The following is a 26,770-nucleotide window of genomic DNA, read 5'->3' as shown; positions in this document are numbered from 1 at the left end:
CATCAAGTATTGAGTGCTTCTCAAAGAGTAATAACCAAAATAAATACCAACCAACATGGAAAGAATATTTTTTACAGTTTTTAAGTCATGTCTGTTGAAGGTGAAATAAATATGTATGAAAAATGGTCCTCTAAGCAACTCAATCCAGCAACAACTTTTAAGGGTCAGATAATGTCAGCACAAGATCTCCACCCTTTTTGAATGGGAAAAGTGGGAATGGAATGTCCCGGTTCGGACTTTGGGAAGTTTATTATTATTTATTTAATTAATTTATTTACTTTTGTCTTTTTAGGGCTGCACCTGCAGCATATAGAAATTCTCAAGCTAGGGGTCCAATCCAAGCTGTAGCTGCTGGCCTACATGACAGCCATGGCCACACCAGATCCTTAACCCACTCAGCAAGGCCAGGGATGGAACCCATATCCTCACGGATACTAGCTGGATTCGTTAACTGCTGAGCCATTGTGGAATTCCTGGGACTTTTAGAAATTAAAAAAAAAAAAAAAAATTCCAACAACATCTATAACATGGATGGCTTTGCTTTTCCCGCATTCCCATTATGAATACCTCTGCCAATTAGCCTTCTTTACATTTTTCTTCTGTATTAAGCAAATGCTATGATTTTCCATTTGGAAAATATTATATAGATATGAGTTTAGGGGCATAAAGGTTTTTTAAGTTTAAGTTTTGCTGGTCTCAAAAGTCTTTTTATTACACTCACCTAACAACCTGTGATGGCAAGTCCTCCCTATTTTACAATTATAAGTTAACTTAGAATGTTAAAATAACATTCCTAAGTTCTATGGACAGTGAATGGTGAACCCCGGGAATCAAGCTCAGTTCTAATTCCAGAGACTGTACCTTTTTTAAAAATATACAATTCAGTTTTTTTGTATATTTGGCTGTGCAACCCTTCCTACAATCAATTTAGAGTATTTCAGAAGTTCCTGTCATGGCGCAGTGGTTAGCGAATCCAACTAGGAACCATGAGGTTGAGGGTTTGATCCCTAGCCTTGCTCAGTGGCTTAAGGATCCAGCATTGCCAAGAGGTCACAGATGAGGCTCGGATCTGGTATCGCTGTGGCTGTGGCATAGGCCAGTGGCTACAGCTTCGATTAGACCCCTAGCCTGGGAACCTCCATATGCTGCAAGTGCGGCTCTAAAAAGACAGAAAAGACAAAAAAAAAAAAAAAAAAAAAAAGAGTATTTCATCATCCCATCAGGAAACCTTTTAGTACCCTTTCATATTCACTCATTGCCCTCCCCCCGACTCCCTTACCATCAATATGAGGCAAATGGTAATCTACTTTCTGTTTCTATAGATTTGCTTCTTTTGCACATTTTATACAAATGAAATTATATCATACATGACCTTTTGTATATAGCTTCTTTCACTTATAATGGTGTTTTCAAGGCTCGTCTGTGTTGCGGTATGTGTTAGCACTTCCTTGTTTATTGTTAACATTTCCTTGTGTGGTTTATTTTCATTTTTGGTTTATCTCCTTATCAGCTGACGGGCATTTGAGTTGGCCCCACTCTTTGGTTATTATGAATAATGCTGGTATGGGCATTTGTGTACAAGTGTTTATGTGAACATATGTTTTCATTTCTCTTGGGTATATACCTAGGAGTAGAATTGCTGGGTCATCTGGTAACTCTCGTTTAACTTTTTGAAAAACTGCCAACCTTTTTTTCCCTAAGCAACTGTATCATTTTATATTACAACCAACAATGTGTGAGAGGTCCAGTTTTTCCACATCCTCATCAACATTTGTTATTGTCTGTTTTTTCTGATTATAGCCATTGTAGTGGGTGTGAAGTGGTACCTAATGTGCAAAGACTATACTCTGAATGCTGCATTCAACTGCCTCTTGATATGTCATTTAGAATTTAAACTCCAATTAATGTGAGGTAAAATTAATAGAAGAATACTCAAACAGAGAAAAGCATGAAAGTTCAGAGGAATGAAGTTCTGATATATTCTCCATCACACTGAAATAATTTAGCAGTAAGCGTTAGAATTTGTATTTCAAAGATTTTTAAGCTAGGTTTGGCTTTCATGGCTCATGATAGAAATGATGATGGATACTGACCAAAAGTGAGATATTCAGTTTTGTTTTTACTATGAGAACGACACCAGAATTAATCCTTGTATTTCCACGTACATGCTGATCATGAGATTAGAAAAATCATATATTCTTATCATTATATATTCTTTCTACTGACCCAAGATGGACCATACTTTTTACACTTTGCTTTTTTGATAAGTAGTAATTTTCTGCAGACTAATGTATCTTTGTTTGATATTATAGGTTCAGTCGGCAATGTGTTGTTGACAAAGACAAAAGGAATCAATGTAGATACTGTCGATTAAGAAAGTGCTTTAGAGCAGGAATGAAAAAAGAAGGTAATAACATGTAACATAATGATAATGAACATAATTGGTGAAAAATGTTATACATACATTATTATTTAATCACAATAACCTTTACATGAATTATGATTTTCATCAGTGGAGAATCTATAGTTCCTTGACTAAGAATTTACTCAGGGACACTGATACCCACTAGTAAGTGGTGGAGCCAGTCTTTACCTTGTGATTGATTTGACACCATTCTGACCATTACTGTGTTATTCCTGGCATTAAAATTATTGTCTACAAAATGTTTCACTGTCCTGTCCAAAAGATAGATGACAAAATATATTAATAGGATGAAATTATAAATGCATTTTAAATGCGCTTTTTATTCTCAGTAAGTGTCTTATACATTTCATAAGCATTAAGTGAATATTGACTTTTCATGCATTCATTTATGTATTTCACAAATTTATCGAGCCCGTCTGCTTTCCACACACTGTTCTGGGTGCTGAGGTTTCAATAGCAAACATAACAAACAAAATAATCTCCACCTCTCAGGAAGCTTATATTCTATTCAGGACAGAGACTGTAGACTAGATGCTCTATTTTAATGTGCGCTAATTTCGTTTAGAATATATCAAATATACTTCATTTAGAATATACCAAATATACTTCTTCTGACAGTATAACTATGGTTAATTTAGCAACAAAAGTGTTCAGCACATTTAAGTGTTTGTCAGGGAATAGCCGCTATAAGATTTCGTGCTTATCAGTTTTGCCACATGCCTGTGCCTGTCGCTATCAGATACAAATAGATATTTTTCAGAACTATTTCACACACTATTTAAAATAAGTTAGAGAAAATCATTACACTGCAGATTTGGAAAAAATAATCAGGAGTTCCCATTGTGGCACAGCAGATACAAATCTGACTGGGAACCATGAGGGTGCGGGTTTGATTCCTGGCCTCACTCAGTGGGATAAGGATCTGGCATTGCTGTGAGCTGTGGTGGAGGTTGCAGACGCGGCTTGGATCTGGCGTTGCTGTGGCTGTGACGTGGAGCTGTAGCTCTGATTAGACCCCTAGCCTGGGAACCTCCACATGCTGCAGATGCAGCCCTAAAAAGCAAAAAAAAAAAAAAAAAAAAAAAAAAAAAAGAAAAAAAGAAAAATCGAGTATATCTTAAACATAATTTCTTTTGTTGCTCATTATTTTCAAGAGACAAAAATTCCATTAGTTTTATTCAGTTGCTGGTTTCAAAAAAGAAGGCAAAATGAAGTTTACAAAATTAAAGGAGAAACACTTTCTCATTTCAAAATGATTTATTTCTAGTGGCGTATTTGGTAGTTTATGGGATTAACTACATACTTTGTTGGTATCTTTATCCATTTCTACTTGAACCTCTGTTTCACTTCTACAAAAGTACAAACAAATCACAATTTTGTATTTCCTTTAATAAGAATTTTACAATTTGTTAAATAAGATTATTTTTGAAAATAGTGACAATTGGGAGTTCCTATTGTGGCTCAGTGGTTATGAGCCTGATTAGTGTCTATGAAGACGCAGGATCTACACCTGGCCTCACTCAGTGGATTAAGGATTTGGCATTGCTGTGGCTGTGGTGTAGGGTGTAGGTGGTGCCCCTAGTCTGGGAACTTCCATATGCCACAGGTGTGGCCCTAAAAGAAAGAAAAATAGTGACAATACATCTTATATTGTTCATAGAACAATGCATTAATTTTTCCTAAGTAGATGAGGAAATGACTTTTAGCTTTCAAAATAAATATATTTCTCTTATTTACAGCATAATATTAAAGTTAGTTATATCGAAACACATGTAAATATGTTTTTATGTCAAAAATGGTAATAGCAAGATTACATGTGTCACCATATCTTTTAGTGTTTTTCTAAAGATTAATCTCATAAATGAAATTGATAAAGGCATAGCTTACATTTTAATTTTTTTATCTCCATATAAATATTTCCAAATAAGTCTATTTAGGCTGAAAGTCAATAACAGTATATGTTTAAAAAGACAGACAGAGAAGGAGTAAGCTACCAGTAAATATGATTTAAAAACAAAATATTAATGATCCCTCAAACTAAAGATTACTCTTAAAGGCAAGAGTAGTATTTTCTCTTTCAACTTAATGGAGTTGATAGGTAACAGTAAGTTTTGGTTAGGTAGTAAATTTTAGCATAGGAATTGGTACATTTCTTTAATTAAAAAAATAACTACGGAAAGAAATTCCAATAGTTTTGTCTTTCTGGGTGAATTGAGTAGAGCATTAAAATAAATAATGCAGGGGCTACATACTTTGTTTTCATACTTTTTGGTTAAGAGAAGATAATTTTGCCTCATATATTGAAATACAACTTTGACATCTGACTTACATTATTCTATATATAACAAACATTCAAATTTGTATCCCCCTTCCTTATATTTAAAAATGTAGTTTGTAATACAAAATTGGGAGATACACATTATTCTTTTTTCCTTTCTGAAACACGTAGATCCGTATCTTTCTTAGAAGACTTTCATATAATAGTTAATATTTCTTCATTGTTCCAAAATGCTGGTATTCAGATCTCAGTCTTCTCAAGAGAGGCCCCTAGAGGCTGCAACTTTTGCTTTATTGGTATTTGTAAACTGTCCCGAGGACCTTGTTTCATAAGAGATCATGAGATCTCAGTCTGAAAGAAACCCTAATTAAAATAAATTTACCTTCCATTTTTGCTAGTGTTTTAGAAGAGCGAGAGAAAAATGGGAGTTTCAAAATGTATGACTCACATTTTCTGACAAGTGAATCCACTCTTATCTTTGACCTGGTCAATCTCACAGGCAGTACTCTTCCTCTAGTTATCTTATGGTATCATTAACTCAGAGAGAATGGAAAACCATCCTAGTAAAGATACAGCATGGCTGAACTGGCTGATCCAACACTTTCTAACACGCGTGCCACCATAAAGTCCCCAAAGGCAATATTTTATGAACTCTAGTGACAAGCCTGGCTCTTTCTACTTTAAAAGTGGTACAGAATGAAAAATATCTTCAGTCATACTTTTCTTCCTGCCTCCTACCCCCGTCCCAAAGTCTTGTAGAAATATCTCTTCTCTCTTTTCACCCTACTTTTTTTTTTTTTTTTGGATGTCACACTGTGTATTTTGACATATATTGAAGAAAACCGACTAATAGATGCTGTGATCTTCTCCCCTAGCTGTGCAAAATGAGCGTGACAGAATAAGCACCAGAAGAAGCACATTCGATGGCAGCAATATCCCCTCCATTAATACACTGGCACAGGCAGAGGTTCGGTCTCGCCAGGTATTGCTTCACTAGCATCTAACCCTACGTGATAGAATCAGCTGTTTGTTTAGGCATGATGTTAAAATGATATAAGTTCATTCAAATATGCTCATTACTATAATAAATTACATCTATGTGAATTTAAGAGTTTTACTTTGAAAATATTACTTGGACCTTTGACTGACTTTTGACTTTCACAGGCAAGTTCCTATCTTTTAAATGGAAAAATGAAGTGCATTTCAATCTAAGTTTTTTAAAAGGAAAGTTGTTTACAAGGTCTATTTAAAATATTTAATGTGTAGCCCAATGCCCTAGGGGCAGTATCTTGTTTTATTGATTGAATCTGGAAAATTAGTTACCCACAGCTTTGGGGGTATTGAGAAATCATCAGAGCTTCCTTCCTTGAAAATGACCTCTAGACTCAAGAGCTCACCTTGGCACCTGCTTTGGAAATGGATATTTAAAGGAAGAGCCAGAATTCAGAAACTACAGGAGAAAGTTTATTATTTTACATTTCTACAATGAGAATATCAGTTCTAAAGTTTAAACATGTAGGTGAACAGTTGAATAAATAAAAACAAACCACTGAAGAATCAAATAAAGAAAACTTGAAGAACGTTTACTTTAGCATTGCCCCTATTTGAAATGTTAATCATATTTTTCTAATATAAAGCAAATTATGAAATAGCTAACTATTAATCAGGCCCCATAATGAGTCAGTGCAACTACTTTCATTTTGGATAATACCAGGGTAATATGATGAGGTTAATCACCGTTATCATCATCATTACTTGAAGATTACTTGATGGTCCTATAAAGCATTTTGAGTATGCCCTAAAAGGAGCTGTGAGGAAATTTATATATACTCCAGGAAGACATATACATATGCACACACACATGGTCAAAAATTAAATGTATAAAAACTTTTAGGAAGTGATTTTTTTTTTCAGCAGAAAGGCATTTAACACTACTGACATTTTAGATAGTTCAAAATTACATATAATTTTAAAAACATCATTATTTGTTCATCTTTTCAAGTTGCTGAGTCAAAGCTTGTTTTTTTTTAACTTCATTTGGATGGGCTTCCCTTGAATGCAGCAACATTAAAGGTCTGGCATCTCATCTAAATCTTTTTCCTTCAGTTTGGTAAACTTTACCCAATGGAAACTTTTCTTCATAAATTACAACTTATTAAAAATGGAAGTATTTCTTAATGGAAGTAATGTTTTTAATTTTTTTTTTCTTTTTAGGACACCACCCACAGCATATGGACGTTCCCAGGCTAGGGGTCGAATTGGAGCTGTAGCTGACAGCCTACGCCATGGACACAGCAACACCAGATCCGAGCCCCATCTACGACCTACACCACAGCTCAGTGGCAACACCAGATCCTTAACCCACTGAGCGAGGCCAGGGATCCAACCTGAGTTCTCAATGGATACTAATCAGATTCGTTTCCTGCAAGCCATGACGGGAACTCCGGAAGTAACATTTTTAATTAAAAATAAAACCCCACAACATGATTTCATTTGGAAACCTATAGCTCGTTGTATAGTCCTTTTGAATTATGAACCTCTCCAAAACTTGTAGTAACTTATTTTACAGATTTGACCAGTAAAATAAGATACTATTCCCAGACCATGGTGCCATGTGGTGAATGTTCTCAATTTAACTTGTACTGATAGGTATTTTATTTCTCAATTTTAAGATGTTTAGTACATTTCAAGATACCATAACAATGATAAGCTCACTTTAATGATGGCAGTCATAGGAAAAAAAAAAAAGAAATATTGGTCTTGTGTTATTTTAAATGACAAATTAATGTACGTTCTTAATACTAGATCTCAGTCCCAAGCCCTGGTGCAAGCACTGACATAAATGTTAAGAAAATTGCCAGTATCAGTGATGTCTGTGAATCCATGAAACAGCAGCTCTTAGTCTTGGTGGAATGGGCTAAATATATCCCTGCCTTCTGTGAGTTACCACTGGATGATCAGGTATAATTTAAAGAGATTCTGAATGCTTTAAAAAAGTTTTTTGAACTTGGCTAAGTTTTTGCCATTGTCATTGTTCTTTTAATTATATTTGTAGTCGATTTACTATCTTTGACAAAGGTTAAATTATCTTCTGAGAAAAAGATTGGTTTTCTTGTTCAGTCACCTTAATCTATTAAGAGGCAGCCTGTTTAACTTCTATTTTAGGGGTCGTACATATGTATTGATTGGATGAGGGTTGATCAAGCCCGTGTTATTTCCTCCTGAGGTTTAAAGAGCTTAAGTGAGGGAGAAAGACAGAAAGCAGGTATCTGCCTTTGTGAGACAAAGTATGGAAAGAGTAAAAGTTTAAAAGTTTGGGAGGCAAATGGGACACCACGGTCTCTTGGTGTTTACCAGAAGGTGTGCATAAAATTATCCAGAAGTACCAGGCCACTTCTAGAAATCACACAGGTTGTGTGGGTGTCTTTGTAGGCACTTTCATGCAGTTAACTTATATGATTTTGCCTTTAATGTTGTCAGTTTTATCATAGCATTCACTGTGTAAAAATTATAAATATGGTAAGAAAAAAAAAGTCTGTAGAGTTGTGCTCTGAAATCTACAGAAAATAGAATTCAGATAGAGTGATCTCTTCCTAATGTATCCATGTTCATATTGTGTCCTGTGCATATTAAGATATTTTTAGTGAATAGTTAAGAAGTTCCATTTTCTAGTCAATAAAGATTAGATTTATTTTTTTAAGATTCATTTTAAACTCCTCTAAGCAGTATATAATATTTTGTGGATGTAAATAATTTGAAATTTTCCGGATTGAATGAAATATGATATACAATATAACCAGTGTCGATTTTTACACCCTCGGACCAGTGCTCCTTTTATCACTGATACACTAAAACAAAGAAACAATCAAAGGGAAAGGTGCAAGATTGTTTAAAAACCAAAGAAGGGCAAAATATTGACACAACCAAAAATAAAAGTAATCACAGCAAGTTAGCAGTTATATTTCCAGGAGCACATTTCACCTAGTGACAAAAAGAAAATACTGTGAAACCTGAAATCATTCTTAATATGTCCTGTAACTCCCTTCCTGGTATGAGTCATGGTTATGGACATATCATAAAGATAGCTTGGCTCAGAAGGTTATTTCAGAGTGAATAATGCTAAATTGCTAAAACTTACTTGTCTCACCCCAAGCCATATAAGTAAGGTTATGTTATTTATCAGTTTTATATTTTTATTATCATTCTTCTTTAAAAGTTGCTGACATATGTGAAGACTATGATTTAAAAATCGGGAAACTGAAATCCGGTAACTTGTCAATAATAGTTTTGATTTACCAACTAACACTTTAATATTAACAGTATCACATTAATAGCCATGGGTTGGTGAATGTCCATTGGTGAATGTTCAGTGGGTAAGGCACTAGGTAATTAGTTTTCAGTTGCATTATATGTTACATTATTTTATTTAAAGCTCTCAGGAGCTCAGCGGCATGAATTTTATAATCTCCACTTTAATAGTTTATAAAACTGAACCATAGGTCAGTTAAATTCACTCAGCAAATTCATCAAACAAATATTTATTTATTAGAACTATTGTTCAGTTTTAGGCTCTGTAAGTATTGGCACTAAAAATACAGATTACATCACCATTCTCATAAAATTCACATTCTATTTGGGAGAGACAGACAATAAAAATATACAGATCATGAGCAAAGTTAATTCTAGGTGGGGATAAGTTCTATAAAATGACATGGGATGAGTTGTTGGGGAATGACTGGAGATGGGATGGTAACATACTTTAAATTGGGGATTAGATTTTTCCTCAGACCTGGTGGCATGGGGCCAAGCATGTCAGATCTAGGGGAGAAATCATTCTGGATCCAGGAACAGCAAGTTCAAAGGCTCTGAGGGCCGGCATAAAGTGCCCAGAGAAAAATGAGCAGAGACACGGGGGTTGGGTAGGGGGAGCATCGAGCCATCACCTCATGTGAGGCCATGGTTAAGATGTTTGGATTTTATTCTAAGGAGAATAAGAAACCAGTGAAGAGTTTTTAGCAGGGAGTGATATTAAGTGATTATCATTATACAAATATCATCTTAGAAGCTGTCTATCAAGACAGACTTAGGATGGAGGGACCAGAAAGGAAGCAGGAATACCTATTAGCTCTTTGGAGTGTATTGTGTTGGGCCAGGTGAGGAATGAACAAGGCTTGGGCAAGGGTGATAGCAGTAGTGAAGCAGCAATAAGATTTACCACACACTTAGATGTAGGTTCGAATGGACTCTTGTTTTTGACATGAAAAAGCGTTTTGGATGATGGCGCCATTTAATAAGATGATGAAGATGTTAGAGAAGCATCACTTTGATGTGTTCAATTTGAAATGCTTCCTATTCCTCCTACTGATGATGTTCAGAAGGCAGTTGAGCTCATTTGAGAGCTTCCTGCAGAATTAAAGTTTCAATCTAGAAAACCCAGAATTCCCAATCTTCATTTCACTACATCACAAAGCTTGGCTTTGCTTTTGTTTCCTCAGTTTATTAAGTGGAAGAGATCACATTTTTACATATATTTTCTCTTTTAGTTCTCCTAACCACACTTTGAGATTTTTGTCACTATCTCCATTTGATAGATGACCACAAATGAGTCCCAGACATACTGGTTAACTAACATAAGGTTAAACAGGTTGTAAGCGACCAAGCTGGAATGTGAACTCTGATTTGCTTGACTCTATTCCAAACATCATTTACTCCCAAACACTGAACTGTTCTGTTCTTTTTTTCTTCTTCTTCTTCTTTTTTTTTTTTTTTTGTTGTTGTTGCCATTGTATTGACTTGTTAGGTTTAAAAATTTCAAAAAGTAAAACTCTGTTGACATGCTAAAATAGAAAAATAGAAGGCTTAATAATGACAAGAATCTCTGGCTACTATAGTTTGTTAAAAAAAAAAAAAGTCCCCATCTTAAAGAACACTAAGTTAATCAGACTCATATTATACAATCTTTTAATCATTACATTTTATAATTAATTGTTAATCTTGGAATTTTTCATTAAGGTGGCACTGTTGAGAGCTCACGCAGGGGAACATTTACTGCTTGGAGCTACAAAGAGATCTATGGCATATAAAGACATTTTGCTTTTGGGTAAGTCTTTCTCTAATTTGAGAACAATTATGCATGCTCCATCCTTCCACTGGGTCTGTTCTGTACTCTGAAGGTACAGGCATTCGTTGACACTGTCAAATGGTGCTGTCTCCTCACAAATTGAACTAATTGGTCAGGTGCTCACTCAAGCCCTGATTTTCCTTGCCTTTATCACAAGCAAGTTCAGAGTGCATTGAGATATTCAGGGTGCATTAAGCTTTAAAAATAAAAGAGAGGAGTTCCCGCCGTGGCTCAGCAGAAACAAATCCAACTAGTGTCCACGAGGATGCGAGTTCAATCCCTGTCCTTGCTCAGTGGGTTATGGATCTGGTGGATCCAGCATTGCCCTGGGCTGTGGTGTAGGTGGCAGATGCGGCTCAGATCCTGCATTGCTGTGGCTGTGCTGTAGGCCGGCTACAGCTCCAATTTGATCCCTAGCCTGGGAACTTCCGTATGTTGCGGGTATGGCCCTAAAAAGCAAAATAAATAACTAAATAAAAATAAGAAAGAGATGTTGCTCAAGAAACATAGTATTGATGTATGTTTACTTCATAGCAGGACAAAGAATTAGTGATTCGTGTCACCATCTTATGAAGGCCCAGGGTTGTTTCCGACACCTTAGTATCTACCTAAAAATTATGGTGTATATTATTTTTTTCTTTGTTTAAAGTCTTATTGAAATAGAGGTGATTTGCAGGGTTGTGATCTTTTCTGCTGCACAACAAAGTGATTCATTTATACATGTTAACACATCCATTCTCTTTCAGATTCTTTTCCCATGTAGATTATCACAGACTATTGGGTAAAGTTCTCTCTTTTAAGGAACATGTTTATTTCTTGTGATCTCGTGAGCTTTGATATGCTACAAAATCCCAAATTTAAGAAAAATTTTGGTGACAGTGTCTGGAAAAATCCTGATAGGAAATAGCAGTACTGCAACAGGCAAACATAGGCTGGGAGGTGGAACATAGAGGGCAGGTAGAATAAGTCACAGAGGGAAAGAGCTTGTGTCTCCATTAAGAAAGTGCTCTTAACTTAGAAAATTAGGTTTCTTATTGAGAGAGCCGATCCCTATACTGCTTATTGACTCTACTTCCCTTTGATGGTGTGAAATGATGACTAAATAGTCTGCTGTATTTTTGTGACATATGTTGTCCCAAATATAAATAAATTGAACATAATATCCCAATCAGCTACTATTTATTGAGAACTTACTATCTAAAATGTATTGCTTTAAGTTCTTTACACACATATGGACATGGTCTCATTTCATCCTTACAGCAATCCTAGGTCATAGGTAGTGTTATTTTTCAGCCTGTTTTGTGGGTGGAGAAATGAAGGCAGAGAAAGTTTCCCTAAGATCACAAAGCAAGTAAGGAATAGCGGCAGGATCCTAGACCATCTAATGAGACTGTCTTAAAATTCTATTAAATGCTCTCTTACATTTTCAGGACCCCTACAATACTGTTCTCTGTATGCATTTGCATGCAATATACATACAACACAAAACAATTTTGCTACACAGTTCTAAATTGTTTTACCCTAAATCATTAGGCAATTTAACTTTTCATGAGAAGAGCAGGGCTACATTTTTAAAAAACATTTTTGCACACGTTATTATATTGAAGATCGTCTTTGCCCTCAGTGAAAGAATTCAAAATATTCCAATTTTTATAAAACCAAACATAAACATTTAGCTGTTATTTTAGAGGCTAAAATAAGCTTCCAATTTTCTAATATTTTAGAAGCTATGGTATTATCATATTACGGCCAGAGACATTCTAAGGTGCAACGTCTTTACGAATAAGGTGGTCCGGCTTTCTGTCCAATTTCTGAACTCCCTTGAATTCAGCCTTATAAAGTGATCATCCCATCTCTATTTAAAAAAGCCCAAGAGGAGAGAATTTACTATGTGATAAGGCAACTCATGAGAGTATACACACTAATTTTAAAAAAGCAACTTCATCGACTTAGGCTTGTTAAAATTATGTCTCAGTCGTTGTTACACCTACATACTCCTAGACCCCTAAAGGAATGCTGCTTCCAATTCACTGTAAGCCAGAGAGATTCTTTAGGTTTTGTAATTATGCTCATTAATGAGTTAAGGCACTAATAGCTAACTGACATAGTGGAAAGCTAATCGTTATATCTTGTTTCTCCCTTGTCAATAATTAGCTTGTTATTAGTCTGTACTTTAGTATTATCACCAGTGACCGAGGCTGTTAAAATGCATGTGATCATATTATCAATGTTATTGATCCCATCAGTGTTCTTAAGTTTTTCTAACAGAACTAACAATACTATTGACAGAGGAAGTGCCATTCCTATTTCTTCAAGGGAAAAACATTTAAAACGTTGATTTGTAAACATTTAAACAAAATCTGACAGTTTTTGTATGTGTGGAGTGATTATTTTTAATGTTTATTTATGTATTGTTTTACCTAGGAAACAATTACGTTATCCACCGCAACAGCTGTGAAGTTGAAATCAGCCGTGTGGCCAATCGGGTTCTAGATGAGCTGGTCCGGCCCTTTCAGGAAATTCAGATTGATGACAATGAATATGCTTGTTTGAAAGCAATTGTATTTTTTGATCCAGGTTTGTTTCCAAAGTTCCATTAAAAATAATTGTAGTGGAAATTAAACTACTTTTTAAAATATGAAAATATTTACTCTTTGAATTCCTTGGTGGCTCAGCAGGTTAAGGATCTGGCATTGTCACTGCTGTGGTATGGGTTTGACCCTTGGCCCCAGAACTCCAGTACACTGGGGTCATGTCCAAAAAAAAAGTACACCCTCTAGTAAGACTGAGTATTTAGACTGCCCTCTTTATTTCTTTATTAGATGCAAAAGGGCTAAGTGATCCAGTGAAGATTAAAAACATGCGGTTCCAAGTACAGCTGAGTTTGGAAGACTACATCAATGACCGGCAGTATGATTCCCGCGGCAGGTTTGGAGAGCTGCTCCTGCTCCTGCCCACATTGCAAAGCATCACTTGGCAAATGATTGAGCAAATTCAATTTGTTAAACTTTTTGGGATGGTTAAAATCGACAATCTTCTTCAGGAAATGTTACTGGGTGGTGAGTATGCTTAACAGTTTCTCTCTTATTTATTAGCTTCCCACAGCGTATTCTAGAACAAACTTGACCTGTTTGCTTTTTGTCTGTGATGTTAATGTACTCAAAAATACAAAAATATTGAGCATATCCAAACCTCCTTTCTTACTCGCTTCCACCACCTTTACTCCACCCCACCCCTTTTTATCTCAATTTCCAGGTCCTTCCAAATATGATAAATAGAAGCATATTTCCTATTTTAGTACTTCTTGGAGTATATTATATTTTCTATGCCTCACCGCCTCTAAAAGCTCTAGGACATAGGAATTGCAACATAACCAAAAAATGCGTATAGTAAATACCTTAAAAATACACTTTCTGCTCCTGAAATAATTAGTTTACACAACCCGATGAGAAGGGAAAAATGGGATTTCATTGCTATAGTAGATGTCGGGCATAATTTAGGAAATCTTTTATTTTGTGTTCTGATCCAGATTAAATTTCCTTGTAAAATCACTTTAATTTTAGGTTCTAGTGCTTAATGTGTTTCTAATGCTATCTTTCTGAAATAAAAGTTGTTTGTTTATGCTATTAGGGTGATTCTAAATACTGTAAACTTGAGGTAAGTGATTCTTGGAATTACCTTAACAACAGGCAGCAAACCTAATGAAACCGCACAGAAGGTCCATTGTTAATATACAATGTAACATGATACAACATTAATCTAGCCAATGTACGTTGAAAGCTGATGTTGTCTTTAATATGGCAGTGGCTCTATTAATTTATTTTTGAATTCCCAAAAAGCACTTTACAAAAATAACAATATTCAAGCTGTCAATCAAAACATTAATTCCAAGGTAACCTTGCTATTCCTGATTAAATATCACTAAGGCAAGCATCTTTTTATCTTCCTTAGGTGCTTCCAGTGATACTAACCATCTCCATCATCCGATGCACCCACATTTATCTCAAGATCCATTAACGGGACAAACTATACTTTTGGGTCCCATGTCAACCCTAGTTCATACAGACCAGATCTGTAAGTACTTGGGCTACTTTTGAATCGTAATATCTCTTAAACTTAATTACCAAGAAAAAGTGGAGTTTGAGGAAAGAATCTAGTATTACCCCCAAATTGTAAAAATTGGACATAATTTCTTTTCCAGGACTGAATTGTGGGAGATTGTGATACTTAGCAAGTCACTTATTCTCCTTAGGTCTGAGTTTGTTCCCTAAAAGGGAAATATGAGTACCTAAATCCTTATACTTCATACGCTCAGGAAGCACAGAAGAATATACAAGCAGTCCTAGCTTTGGTTGACCATAAAAATGACTAAGTTGGACCCATGCAAAGGAAGCACAGTAACACTGGATCCTTAATCCACTGAGCAAGGCCAGGGATTGAACCGTGTCCTCATGGATGCTAGTCGGGTTTGTTAACCACTGAGCCACGATGGGAACTCCCCATGCAAAGGAATCTTAAGAATCAATGAGAAAATTATGATTGCTTGTGACATTTAAATATGTTTGTCAAAACACTAAGAATTATTTATTTATTTTTTTATGCTTGCTCCTATTTTTTCTTTTTTTTAGTTACTCAATGCATTTTATTATATTTATAGTTGTACAATCATCACAACCCAATTTTATAGCATTTCCATCCCAAACCCTAGCGCATCCCCCCATCCCCCAAACGGTCTCCTGTGAAAACCATAAATTTTTCAAAGTCTGTGAGTCAGTATCTGTTCTGCCAAGAAGTTCACTGTGTCCTTTTTTTAGATTCCACATGTAAGTGAAAGCATTTGATGTTGCTGTCTCATTGTCTGACTGACTTCGCTTAGCATAATTTCTAGGTCCATCCATGTTGCTAAAAATGCTGGTATTTCTTTCCTTTTAATGTCTGATTAATATTCCATTGTGTATATGTACCACTTCTTCTTGATCCACTCCTTTGTCCATGGACATTTAGGTTGGTTCCATGTCTTGGCTGTTGAAAATAGTGCTGCAATGAACATCAGAGTACATGTGTCTTTTCGACTCATGGTTTTCTCTGGATAGATGCCCAGGAGTGGGACTGCTGGATCAAATGGGAGTTCTATTTTGAGTTTTCTGAGGAATCGCCATACTGTTTTCCACAGTGGTTTCACCAGTGTACAATCCCACCAACAGTGTAACAGGGTTCCTTTTTCTCTACACCCTCTCCAGCACTTATTGATGTAGACTTTTGTTGATGGCCATTCTGGCTGGTGTAAGGTGGTACCTCAGAGTGGTTTTGATTTACATCTCTCTAATAATGAGTGATGTTAAACATCTTTTCATGAAAACACTAATAATTCTTTTAATTATATGTTATAAATATATTGGGAAGCTTAAAATAGCAATTCTAATATTTAGTACACTGTAATTTAAAATATTAGAAACTTGGAGAATTAATATGTTGTCTTGGTAAAACAGATCTGAAGAGTAGTTTCAACAGTGGTTGCCACCTCCTCCAATAACTTATAAGAGGAAGTGAGCATCTTTGGTGAATTTTACTCTTTTGGAAGTTCGGGTTAACTTCCAACATTTTATCCTTTGCATTTTCAATATCCTGAAATGTCTCTGAGAATCCATTTGATGTGACTTTTTTGCCAGTTTCACTTCCTCTGGGATCTCTTTTAACACAATTTGTTTTCCTCATTTATGGTGACAAGTTTTCCTTCACTGAGTTCTTGGATACTTTTAAAAGAATCAAGCAGTGGTGTCAGTGTTTCCATAGTCAGCAGTTCCATGTCTTCTGTAACTTCATTTATGTTCAACTTCAATTTCACTTCAATCATTATCATTTTTTGTTTCTCTACTGCACATTCATTCCTTTTGGTTAGTTCTCTTTCAACTGTCCATTTTTGCAAATGTCATGTGAATTTATCATTGGGAGAGAGACAAGCAGGTAACACAACTATATGCATTGTAGTCAGTGTGTGAACTGAATGAAATATATTCATTGACCAATGATGGACAGACTGAAGGATGTGATGTGATTGGTCACTGGTCAAAACGCACATTTATTATTTCAGTAATTATTTGTAGACTGAGGAATTAGCAGTGAGCTAACACTATCTCACTAACTAGTTAGTTTGTGTTTACGAACCACTCACAGTTAATTTGAGTTACTGTGCTAACTGAAATTTGAACTATATTTTCCAAAGTCTGGTGCCATTTAACTAAGCTATAATAACTGAAAATTCGTGAATATTAGAATTGTGCGAAGAGAAGACCTTCAGCTTCTTTAGTTCTTTGGACTAATTATGTACTAGGGATCATTAGTAGCTAATTAATATGATATTAATGCAGATTTAACACAAATTTTATTTTTATAAACCACCTTGGAGATTAAAAATCTCTCCTTGACAAAATATCTAGAATTAATTGCTTCTGAATTTATACTAATTAATCCCAGATTCACCTTTGATTTATTGCCTGTAAACACTAAACCAGCCACCTCACTGAGATGTCTTGAGTTATTGAGATGTAATTACTACGATTATCTGTATTGCCTACTAAATTTACAATAGCCCTTACTAGCTAGTTACAGTTTTGTTTTACTCAAATGTCCAGTACAATGTGACAACCATTTAGTGAGTTCAGTCTAATTGCTACCTAGTGGTAGAGAGAGTAGAAGCCACAGAAATGAATGTTCACAATGCTATCCTGTAGATATATATGATGGTAGGTCTATTGTAAATTGTTTCTGAACACAAAGTCCATTGAGTAAATGACAGAGGCAGAAATGAAATTGTTAAAATATGCTAATGATGTACAGTATAGCACATTTATTCTGTGGGCCCTAATGTACTTGAAAGACATTCGTTTGGGACCATTCTTTTTTTTTTTCTTGGAATATGGTTGATTTACAATGTTATATTAGTTTCAGGTGTACAACATAGTGATTCAATATTTTTATAGATTGTATCACATTTATTGGCTATATTCCCTGTGTTGTGCATTACATCATGGTATCTTATCTATTTTACATCTAGTAGTTTGCACTTCTCAATCCCCTTCTCCTATCTAATTCCTTACCCACTTCGTACTAATAGCCACTAGTTTGTTCTCTGTATCTATGAGTCTACTTCTCCTTTGTTATTTTCAGTCACTTGTTTTATTGTTCAGAATCCACATATAAGTGAAAATATATAGTATTTGTCTTTCTCTGTTTGAGTTATTTCATTAAGTATAATATCCTACAGGTCCATGCATGTTGTTGTAAATGACAAAATTGCATTTTTTTAACAGTTGAGTAATATTATATATAGAGAGATATATGTATCTATCTATCTATCTATCTATCTATCTATCTATTTATGTACACTACACACACATACACATTCCACATCTTCTTCATCTGTTAATCTGTTGATGGACTTTTAGGTTGTTTCCCTATCTTGGTAAATGTAAATACTGCTGCTGTAAAAAAACATTAAGGGGCATATATCAAATTAGCATTTTTGGGAGTTCCATCATGGCACAGTGGTTAACGCATCCGACTAGGTACCATGAGGTTGCGGGTTTGATCCCTGGCCTTGCTCAGTGGGTTAAGGATCCAGCGCTGACGTGAGCTGTAGTGTAGGTTGCAGACGTGGCTCAGATCCTGCGTTGGTGTGGTTCTGGCGTAGGCTGGCGTCTACAGCTCCAATTAAACCCCGGGCCTGGAAACCTCCATATGCCGAGGGAGCGGCCCTACAAAAGGCAAAAAGACCAAAAAAAAAAAAAAAAAAAAAAAAAAATTAGTGTTTTTGTTTTCTTCAGTTTAGTTTTAATTTTTTGAGGGACCTTCACACTGGACCATTCTTAGCAAGAAAATGTTACCATTTTCATGTAATTAATAGTCAATAACAGAGCGAGCCCATCCCAAAAGCACACCAAAAAGTCTTGTCTCTTAGAGATCAGTTATTTATAAACTTGGAAAATAAAACACATTAACAACACATTAAACATTATAGACAACTGGCAAGAAAGCTTAAAATTTTGCTCGTGGTTGAATCCTTTACTTTTTAAATGCTAGTTTTCTAGTATTTTAAAAGCCTATGACTAACCCTAATCATTTTAGAACCACATCATCAAACTTTTCATTGTTATTTTACCTCTTTCAACATAATATTTAAGAGACTAATTTGTAAAGGGCAACTTTATTTTGCCTGTGCTTATTTGGAACAGTTAATATTTTACACAAAGCAAAACATTAAACACAAGCACACACAAAAATTTAAGTTCATGTTTACTTTTTTGGTCTTTTAGAGCAGACTACTGCACTATTTGATCTATCCTAAATACATATATATTTGTATGTATTTAGCCACAGCAACATGGGATCTGAGCCGTGTCTATGACCCACAACACAGCTCACAGCAACTTGGATCCTTAACCCACTGAGCAAGGCCAGGGATCAAACCTGCATCCTCATGCACACCAGTTGGGTTCTTTACACAACAGGGACTCCTAGAAATAATTTTTAAGCAAATTTGGTGATTCTTTTGTTAATTAAATTATATCTAAAAATGTTATTTTTAAGTAATTGCTAATTCATACTTAATTATATAAAGTTGATATATTTAAAAAAAAAACAGGCAAAAGGGACTGTTCTCTTCTTTCTATATATTTTTTAAACTGTTCAGAAAACCAATGGATAAAGTTTGCAATGCCCCATTCTGATCATCAAACATTTTCTATTTCTTCTGTTAAATATATGGAGTAATAATAAATATAAGTACTAAACTATTTCAAGTTTTTAAAAGTTAGAGAATGGCTCCTAGATTATTTTATTTTATTTTTTATTTTTTGTCTTTTGTCTTATGTCTTTTTAGGACCACATCCATGGCATCTGGAGGTTCCCAAGCTAGGGGTCTAATCAGAGCTACAGCTGCCGGCCTATGCAACAGCCACAGCAATGCCAGATCTGAGCTGCGTCTGTGACCTACACTACAGTTCATGGCAATGCCAGATCCTTAACCCACTGAGCAAGGCCAGGGATCGAACCCGAAACCTCCTGGTTCCTAGTCGGATTCGTTTCTGCTGCGCCAGGATGGGAACTCCTTTTTTAATTTATTTTTATTTATTTATTTATTTATTTTTTCCCCTTAGATTATTTTATAATACGGCAAAAATTTGCCAATTCAAGGAAATACTGTTATAGACAATGAAATATTCTAATTGTAACATCTTTTTTAAATTACTCAGTGACCTTTGCATTGATAGGGAAAGCCAAGGTCAATTGTAATAGAATAATTTTGAAGTGACCAAGCTAGTATTTTTCAGATGCTTTTAACTACAGCATAGATTTCAAAGCATCTGAAAAGTTATCTTGCCTTAATTTTTTTATGTCATCTAATGAGTTAGTGAAATCTAAACCAATCATGTTTTATGTGCTGTTTTGATTGCAAGTATTGTTAACATTTGTTTTCTAAGATTTTGGGGAAAAACTAGCTTTCTGTTCATTCTTTTCATTTTAACTCTTTTCTGCTGGGTTTATGAGAGACTCAGATGCTCATAAATGCTATCAAGAAAGGCAGGAAGGTCCTGCTGTCATACAGTGTGTTAAGAATCTGACTGCAGTGGCTTAGGTCACTGCGGAGGTGTGGGTTCAATCCCCAGCCTGGCACAGTGGGTTGAAAGGATTGGTGTTGACATAGCTGTGGCTTGAATTCAGTCCCTGGCCCAGGAATTTCCATATGCCATGGGTGTAGCCATAAAATAAAAAGAAAGAAAGAGAGACAGGAAAGAAGGAAGAAAATGAAGGTAGAAAATACCCATTGACTATCAAGATTTTTAAATATGATCTAATTTAATGCTATTTAAGGAGGTAAGATGGGAGTGCATCTCCAATGGTATGTAAATGACCTGATAATGTCTTATAATCACTACTTTGTATACAGTCTTTTAAAACATATCCAAAATAAAGTAATGCATATTGGTGCCATGCAGGATATAATGGGATGGGCCAGGGTGACTGTCGCCATTACATACAATTCTTTGATTCTTTTTTAGCAACTCCTGAAACCCCACTTCCTTCCCCACCTCAAGGCTCTGGACAAGAACCTTACAAAATAGCTGCAAACCAAGCTTCAGTCATCTCTCATCAGCCTCTCTCCAAACAAAAGCAATTGTGAGAATATGTTTACTTCTGAACGGCACTGCATAAATGTGAAATGTTGTTGGTCTTGAAATATCTCAGGATAGCACTTTTGCCAAACTTTCAGCCAAGGCTTCTTCATGGTGCTGTTATAAGATGGTATCCTCTATTCTTGTTTATATGCTCATTTTGTTTGTTGTTGCTATTGTTTGAAAGCTTTAGATGCAATCAGTGTATATCTGAGTTTTGATATGTTTGTACAGTATATTTTTTCCACCTTCCTTTGTACTGTGCCTGAACCAGTTGAATCTTATGTATACCTTTCATTTGTTGTCTTATTATTAATTTAAATGTGTAAATAATTGCTTTATGGTGATGTGATGTAGAACTAAGGACTCTTTTTGAAGAAGAACAGTAGATCAGAAATCCCAGATTAATATTAATTGAACCATTTTTTTTTTATAATTTCAAACCTTCAAATCTGAAAGATTAAGCGTTGCTGTAGAATAGGATGTATTTCTTCAAAGGAGGATTACTTATGGTTATCCTGTGTCTAAAAAGCACCTTTTTAGCCCACAGTGAAATATGCCTGTGTAGAGTTTAGAAAATTATAAATAGGCATTCCAAAGATGACTAAGGTATTCCTTGAACTCTGCCTATATTTGAAGATGTATATTAAAATAAAATGTGTTAATTTTATCAGTTAGGATACAGGCTAAACTGTAAAAGAGTAACCCTTCAAAGGGTGGCTCAATCAAGGCATACATTTATTTCTCTCTCCTAAGACAATATAGAAGTAGTCATCCATTGACTAGAACTTGGCACATGTCCACATCTAATTCTCAGGGAGGCTGGGAGTGTAGTCTGTAGGTAGAAAGCCTGGTGCCAGCTAAAACTGTACATCTCTGGGCTTCTGATAGTGGGAGATGATTTTGCCATCTGTCACACACATGTTGCCTCATTTAATCCTCATAGCAACCCTGTAAGAGAGGTATTATTATCTTTCGTTTATAAATAAACCTTTAGCTTAGAGGGTTTAAGTAATTTAACCAAAGTTTATTAACCTAAGGAGTAGGAGTGCCACATTCAAGCCCAGGTCTGGTTAACTTTCACAAGAATAATCTTTGGTTTGGAAGGCAAGTGTGAGCTTCTTACTGTGGTTCTTAAATATATGCAATTGAGTGATCATTGAATATTATCCATTGGGTTCCCTATAACTCATATTTATATGTCAACAAGTGTAAATTTGTTGCAGCATGAATAAGAAAACACTTTTGTACTTTCAGTAAGTCTTTCTTCTAAAAAGAAATCTTTTAAATGGATTAAAGAAAATAAAATATATACCAAGGAGGTTATGATGAAAGCAAAAACAAATTTAAATCACTAACTCAGCATATTTTCAAAAATCAGTGGACTGAGAATTATAGTTCATTGGAGCCTCAAACTATTTGATATTATCTAAAGCTGCAGCTTATTTAAAAACAAGTGATGGGCTGCCTCAAGAAACAGTATTTCTTTCTCTCTCCCTTACACACACACACATTTATTTGCTGAAGCAGGGAAAAACTGGTTTAGTAATTATTAATGATATAAAAAAGGTTTCCCCACTCTGAGAGACTGCATTAAATGATTTTTACAGAACCTTTCAAAATTTCTAAGATTATGATTTCATAGTCCCTACCTACCCTGAAAGTAAAAATCTGTTAACTTTAACCAACTTATGAACTCTTAAAATGGAAAAATGATTACAGAGAAACTTCATTGATTTAATAGAATCAATAAAGTTCCTTTAAGAGCTGGACCTGGAAACCTTAAAATATATCTTTGAGAGAGTGAGAACAGAAGAAAATTTTAACTTTGCTCTTCCTTTTTAATTTATGCTAGTGTCTCTATTTCATGAATAAAAATGCTTTTGATTTTTATAAGAGGAAATATATTTTGTAGTTTTCTGTTTAATTTTTTGTGTGTCCTCTTGGAAGATAGTAAAAAAACCTTTAAAATATAAAACATACATCATTTTAATGAACACTCTAACTTATCTGCATATATTTACTAAACAGCCATGTTTTAGAAAATATTGCCAACAAATTTGTTTTAATGACTATAGTCAGGGGATGTGTAATATAATATTTTGTATACTTAACTGCCAAAAATGCTGGACAAAGGAGAACTGAAGTTTTCAGCATATTTTCAAGATGTTGATAAGGAAAGTTATAGCTTTTATATAGCACACTACTTTTTTTCAGGTAATAAAAAGGAATAATTTATTGTCGAATAATGATTCATTTTATAAATGCAAAATTATTTTTATAAATTTCATTGTTGAAAATCAAAAATTACTAGATTTTTTTAAATGTTAAATTATAATGAGATTAAAATATTTCTAAACTGTGATACCATGTTGTTTCACTAAACTTTCTAAATAAAAATTGAGAAAAAAAAATATTGAAGTGTGATGCTTCATTATGGTTCAGACAAGATTTCATAAATTTAGAGATACCGATAATATATTTTATGTGGTTATGTAATTAAATTTATGTAGAGTTTGCAAATGTTAGTCTTTAGAGGCCAGAAAAAAATTCATTAGCACATCTTCAAATGATCATATAGTTGGTCACTGATTGAAGGGAGAATCTTCACATTTGTACTTTAATTATGTTGTTTTACTTGAAAGTTTTGTCAACATAATTTAAAAAGATGACCTAGGCGGGCTTAAACACTGTACACGTAAATGTGGCATATAAATTTTTAACCTAAATGTTTTAATGGCTGGTACCCTTTGTTCACATTTCAAGCTTCTTTGTAAAGTCTCTTATGTTATGAAGACCAATGATTTTACATTTGTAGAATTCTACTAGGTTTTACTTTATTTTCATTCTTAACAGGGTAGTATGTGTACATCATTTTAAAACCCAAGTTATACTTAACGTGTAAAGTGAAAACCTGTAGTCCTGCTCTTCATGTTCTGCTCTGTAGTAACTATATTCAATTATTGCAGCTGTTTTAGCTGGTATTTTTCACCAAGTTTTGAAAGTCTATGATTTTTAATATCTTTCAATTTTTTAGAGCTTATCTGTATACAAACAGTCCATCCCTACCGCATTTGCCCAGATTATTACTAAACTGTATTTTTACTTAGTAGTTACTATTTTAAGAAGTTTTCAAACCACCATTCAAAATATGAAGCAGGTAATTTCTTTTTCTTGTTTCTTTTTGTCTTTTCAGGCCCGCATCCATAGCATATGGAAGTTCCAGGCTGGGGTCGAATCAGAGTTGTAGCTTCTGGCCTATACCACAGCCACAGCAACACCAGATCCAAGCCACAGCTCATGCCAACTCCAGGTCCTTAACCTACTGAGCAAAGCCAGGGATCTAACCCTTGTCCTCCTGGATACTAGTCAGGTTCGTAACTGCTGAGCCACGACAGGAACTCCCCAAACAGGTAGTTTTTATATCTCTGTGGAGAATAGAAGAAATAGACCCTAAACTCATAAGGGAGAAGATGAAGAATAGTCCTAGCTGCAGTTCACAGAAGGAATGTGACTTAGAATAAACACATCATATACGTTAATAATAAAGTTTATTGCAACCCCATACTTGAGTGCAATATGACATCCATTTCAACTCAGTGATTTGAAATGATGCTTTTAACTTATATTCCTTCCTTCCCTCCAATTACACTGAGTTGCCCAGGGAAGGACTTCTTAAAAATAAGAAAAATCTCTACAGAGATTTCGAATGTTATAAATGTTAAACGTTTAATTTTTTTTTTTTTTTTTTTTGTCTTTTTAGGGCTGCGCCCACGGCATATGGAGGCTCCCAGGCTAGGGATCAAATCATAGCTACAGCTGCCGGCCTACACCACAGCCACAACAACACCAGATCCAAGCTGCATCTGTGACCTACACCACAGCTCATGGCAACGCCAGATCCTTAACCCACTGAATGAGGCCAGGGATCTAACTCGCATCCTCATGGATTCTAGTCAGATTTGTTTCTGCTAACTCACGACAGGAACTCTGGTTCTTTTATGTTTTGCATCAAAAAACCTTAAATGTTTTTTGATGCAAAATATGGAGCAGATGACATCAGAGTAAAGGAAATGCAGACTAGTCTATGATTAAGCACAGGTGTAATGGTGCTTCTGGGAAAGTAATATGAAATTCTGCAAATAGAGACCTCAAAATCGTCAGTGGGGGAGTTCCCGTCGTGGCGCAGTGGTTAACGAATCCGACTAGGAACCATGAGGTTGCGGGTTCGGTCCCTGCCCTTGCTCAGTGGGTTAACGATCCGGCGTTGCCGTGGGCTGTGGTGTAGGTTGCAGACGCGGCTCGGATCCTGCGTTGCTGTGGCTCTGGCGTAGGCTGGCGGCCACAGCTCCGATTAGACCCCTAGCCTGGGAACCTCCATATGCCACAGGAGCGGCCCAAGAAATAGCAAAAAGACAAAAAAAAAAAAAAAAAAAAAAAAAAAAATCGTCAGTGGTCTAACATTAGAGACTAAAGACCAAGGACAGAGCATGCACCAATGAAGTTCAGAACCAAGAACATAAGGGAGTATGGCAGTGACCCATGTGCAGAGGGCTCACAGTGAAATCCCTCTGATTTCTTGAGGCAGACAGGCTCACCAGTGAAGGAGGGTCAGGTCCACAACAATTTCCAAATCAGAGGAGTTGTATTCAGTTACAGAAGAGATGGTGAGATCCTAACTTCAGAGTATTGTAATAATCAGGAAGACAGAGAAGCTTGAAGTCATGCCCACAATTTAGTCAGAAGTGTAGCCAAGTTCCAGAGTGGTTAAATTCTCAAACTAGACAAGTCAGCTACACCAGGATAAGGGCCCTGATTGGGAAAAATGAGACCTTGAAATTGAGATAGGAACTTCTACAGAAAATCTTGAATTCCCTGATACCCTATAACTCTCTCTGCAGAAGTGACAGGGATGGAGTAAGATAGTTACACACGTAGTTGTAGAAGTCCCAGTAGGGGACCATAGCTAGAGAGGGAAACCTAGGGAACTTTGGGAGACCACTGTAAGTTACTAATCACTCAAGAAAGCCATCAGAACCAAGCAGGCTTACCACAAATAAAAGGAGATGTGCCTCAGGTCGTTACCTTTAGGAGCAAGGGCAGGAGTTTAAGGACTGATCTTCTGCTGATTTGAATAAGCACCTCGATAGTCCTAGTTTGATCTTATATGGTCAAATCCTACTACTCAAAGACAGAAGAAGAAGGGGTCTTTTCCCACCCCCGCTCCCCTTGGATGACAAAAGTGTAGCCCACCTAATCCTCAGGGCAAAGCCTCCTCACCTGCCTGCTTGCATCTCTCACAAACATTCTATCTTAATAAATCTATTTCTCTCCTGTCACTTTGTCTTTCACTGAATCCCTTCTGCTTTGAGGCACAAAGAACCTGAACCTCAGTAAGTCCAGATACCTGGTGAGTGATTCTAATTTAAAAGCCATGGGTTCAAGTCCCAGTCTGGGTTTAGGCTGGGTTTGAGTCATAAGTGATGTCAGTTTTTGAAGTGCCTTACTCTTCCTGTTAAGAACTTACTGCTTGAGGACTAATAAAGTCCTTTTCTCCAGACAAGACATGTGCCCTTCAGGACGTGTCCCCTCATCCTCTTCTGTTAAATAAACCAATATCTAGGGTGCAATTACAACATTACCAGGTCAGGGGAGTGCTAGGCTTGCTGAGAGAAAAAAAGGTCTAATCTCCAACATAACGAGCTATAAAACCAGTAGTCAACAGGTTTGTATTTTTAGGGCCGTGCCTGTGGCATATGGAGGCTCCAGGCTAG

The 26,770-nt window shown here is 35.7% G+C and overlaps 1 protein-coding gene across 5 annotated transcripts in view; it reads left to right on the top strand.

Moving 5' to 3' along the window:
- Positions 1-23,395, top strand: part of HNF4G (hepatocyte nuclear factor 4 gamma) — a 135,665-nt gene extending 112,270 nt beyond the window's left edge. For all 5 annotated transcript variants that reach the window (XM_021089186.1, XM_021089183.1, XM_021089184.1 and 2 more), the window contains 8 exons: positions 2,313-2,407; positions 5,579-5,685; positions 7,509-7,664; positions 10,716-10,803; positions 13,249-13,401; positions 13,647-13,883; positions 14,776-14,898; positions 20,883-23,395. In XM_021089186.1, the coding sequence (XP_020944845.1) occupies positions 2,313-2,407; positions 5,579-5,685; positions 7,509-7,664; positions 10,716-10,803; positions 13,249-13,401; positions 13,647-13,883; positions 14,776-14,898; positions 20,883-21,004 (1,081 nt within the window). In that variant the 3' untranslated portion in view covers positions 21,005-23,395. The remainder of the gene's footprint in view (positions 1-2,312; positions 2,408-5,578; positions 5,686-7,508; positions 7,665-10,715; positions 10,804-13,248; positions 13,402-13,646; positions 13,884-14,775; positions 14,899-20,882) is intronic.

This window comes from Sus scrofa, chromosome 4 (assembly GCF_000003025.6).
Source record: "Sus scrofa isolate TJ Tabasco breed Duroc chromosome 4, Sscrofa11.1, whole genome shotgun sequence".
Taxonomy (NCBI): Eukaryota; Metazoa; Chordata; class Mammalia; order Artiodactyla; family Suidae; genus Sus; species Sus scrofa.
Note: the sequence above shows the minus strand (reverse complement) of the source record. Positions and strands in the feature narration are given on the sequence as shown.